General features: G+C 39.7%; 1 protein-coding gene across 1 annotated transcript; it reads left to right on the top strand.

Moving 5' to 3' along the window:
- The first annotated feature begins 1301 nt into the window (after positions 1 to 1301).
- On the top strand, positions 1302 to 1739 carry LOC117275269 (uncharacterized). The gene has a single exon (XM_033654575.1). The coding sequence runs from the start codon at positions 1302 to 1304 to the stop codon at positions 1737 to 1739; it is 438 nt and encodes a 145-aa protein (XP_033510466.1).
- The last annotated feature ends 679 nt before the right edge of the window (positions 1740 to 2418 follow it).

The raw sequence follows: 2418 nt of genomic DNA, 5'->3' as shown, positions 1-2418 counted from the left end.
TAATCAAGATGTGGCAAAATACAAGTTACATATTAATTTACATGGTATCTAAGGTCACCCTGACTAGGTGCACTTGTCCCCTCAACCAAAGCTTTCATACGAAAATATTTAGCTTTATCTTGAGGGTGTAGCAATATGTGTCTAGTCAAACTTCCTGTCCCCCCCCCCCCCCGACTTCCAACATATTGTACCAAACAAGAGATGTTTCTGCCCGTTTAAAAGGTTGTCTAGAAAAGGTAGGGGCACTAACAGGAGGGTCAGACGAGGGATCATCTGGATTATTATTAGTTGGGTTAACTTCAGGAGTAGGACTAGTGGGTGTATCGTCATCCGGTTGCGTTTCATCAAAATCTATTTCTTCATCATTATTTTCATCAATAGTTGGATTACCATAATGAGCATTCATATATTCATGGTTTAATTGTTCACTGGGTGCAATATTATGGAAAAATTGACTCTCGGTAAATTGTAATAAACTATTATCGCTATCAAGAATAGGAGGTGTAGGATGGGTAACAGGTTTGGGTCGGGGAGCAGGGGGAAGTGGAGGAGGAACAGATTGGCCACTAGATTCACCACTCTTCGATTTTTCCTTTTTTTTACTAAACATATTTTTTAAGGAATAAGCCATCTTAATTAATCAAGCAAAGTAAATAAAACAAATAAAATTATAATATTAAAACTTAAGCGTTGGAACGAGTTTACCGAATTGACGAACAACTTGTTGGAAATTGATTATCGTTGAAGACTTCAATTCACCAACTTCATAATTGTTTCACAAATTGTAACAATAAAGTAAGCAATAGTAGCAATTATAGAAGTAAATTAGAGAGAGATTGTGATAGATTGATGATTTTGTAAGAAAAAATAAAATAATGATGGGGTATTTATAGTTGAAAATAGGGAAAAAGTATAATTATAAAAAGTTTGGGATTAAAACAAAGTTGGGGGAGTTAAATGGCTATTTTATAAATAGCCAACGGCTATTTTTGACAGTCCAACGGCTATTTTTTTTTATTTTTTAAAAATAGCTGTTGGGATCGTTTGGCCCACTAAGGGACCGGGCTCTGGCGGGCTAAACGATCCCGGGCCTAACGGGCACAAATCATAGGACCGGCCCACGAGACCGGACCAGACCCGCTAAAATCGGGCCAAACGGTCCTGGCCCGCGGTCCCGGGCCTGGACCGGCCCATTTGCCAGCCTTACCCTAACTGATGCAAAACTCAATTACACCACGACGGAAATAGAATTATTAGCAGTTGTCTATGCTTTTGACAGGTTTCGGTCCTACTTAGTAGGAATGTATGTGATCGTGTACACGGATCATGCAGCTATTAGGTATTTAATCTCAAAGAAGCTGCTAAGCCAAGAAATTATTAGATGGGTACTTCTTTTGCAGAAATTTGACTTGAAAATCCGTGATCAGAAGGGCACAAAAAATCAGATGGCTGGCCACTTGTCAAGGCTAGAAAATCAAGAGCATGTGGAGAAAGGATGGGTGATTAAAGAGACTTTCCCAGATGAGCATCTTTTTGCAGTCACACATGATCCATCACCATGGTATGCAGATTATGTAAATTTCATAATGGGCGGATTACTTCTTCCAGAAATGCCACCTGAAGGGAGGAAGCGATTCATATATGACATAAACTACTATTTCTGGGAAAAGTCGTTCTTTTATTCGCAATGTGCTGACCCACTGATGAGGAGATGCATTTCGAAGAAGGAGGTGGAGTAGATTTTGTACGATTGTCACTCATCACCTTATGGGGGACATCATGGTGGTGATAGAACAGCTGCAAAAGTTCTGCAATCGGTAGTCTATTAGACAACTCTACTTAAAGATGCCCATTCATTTGTGAAGAAGTGTGATCGGTGACATAGAAATAGGACAATCACTTGAAAAAATAAGATGTCGCTTACGAACATTCTTGAGGTGGAGATTTTTGATACTTGGGGGATTAATTTTATGGGACCATTCCCATCATCTAGAGGTAACAAATACATCTTGTTAGCAGTGGACTACGTGTCTAAGTGGGTGGAGGCCATTGCTTTACCTACTAATGATGCGAAGGTGGTAGCTAATTTTGTCAAGAAGAGCATGTTTAAACGTTTCGGGACTCCTCGAGCTTTGATAATTGATGAAGGTACGCATTTTTGCAATAGACTTTTGAACAACCTTCTAGCTAAACACGGGGTCAGGAATAAAGTTGCCACCGCTTATCACCCTCAGACAAGTGGGCAAGCAGAGGTATCGAATAGAGAAATAAAGCAAATCTTGGAGAAAACGGTCAGTGAAAATAGGAAAGATTGGTTTGTAAGGTTGGATGACACTCTATGAGCGTATATGACTGCATATAATATACCTACTGGGACCTCTCCCTACAAGTTGGTCTATGGAAAAGCATGTTACCTTC

The sequence above is a fragment of the Nicotiana tomentosiformis genome, chromosome 11 (assembly GCF_000390325.3).
Source record: "Nicotiana tomentosiformis chromosome 11, ASM39032v3, whole genome shotgun sequence".
In the NCBI taxonomy this organism is placed as follows: Eukaryota; Viridiplantae; Streptophyta; class Magnoliopsida; order Solanales; family Solanaceae; genus Nicotiana; species Nicotiana tomentosiformis.
Note: the sequence above shows the minus strand (reverse complement) of the source record. Positions and strands in the feature narration are given on the sequence as shown.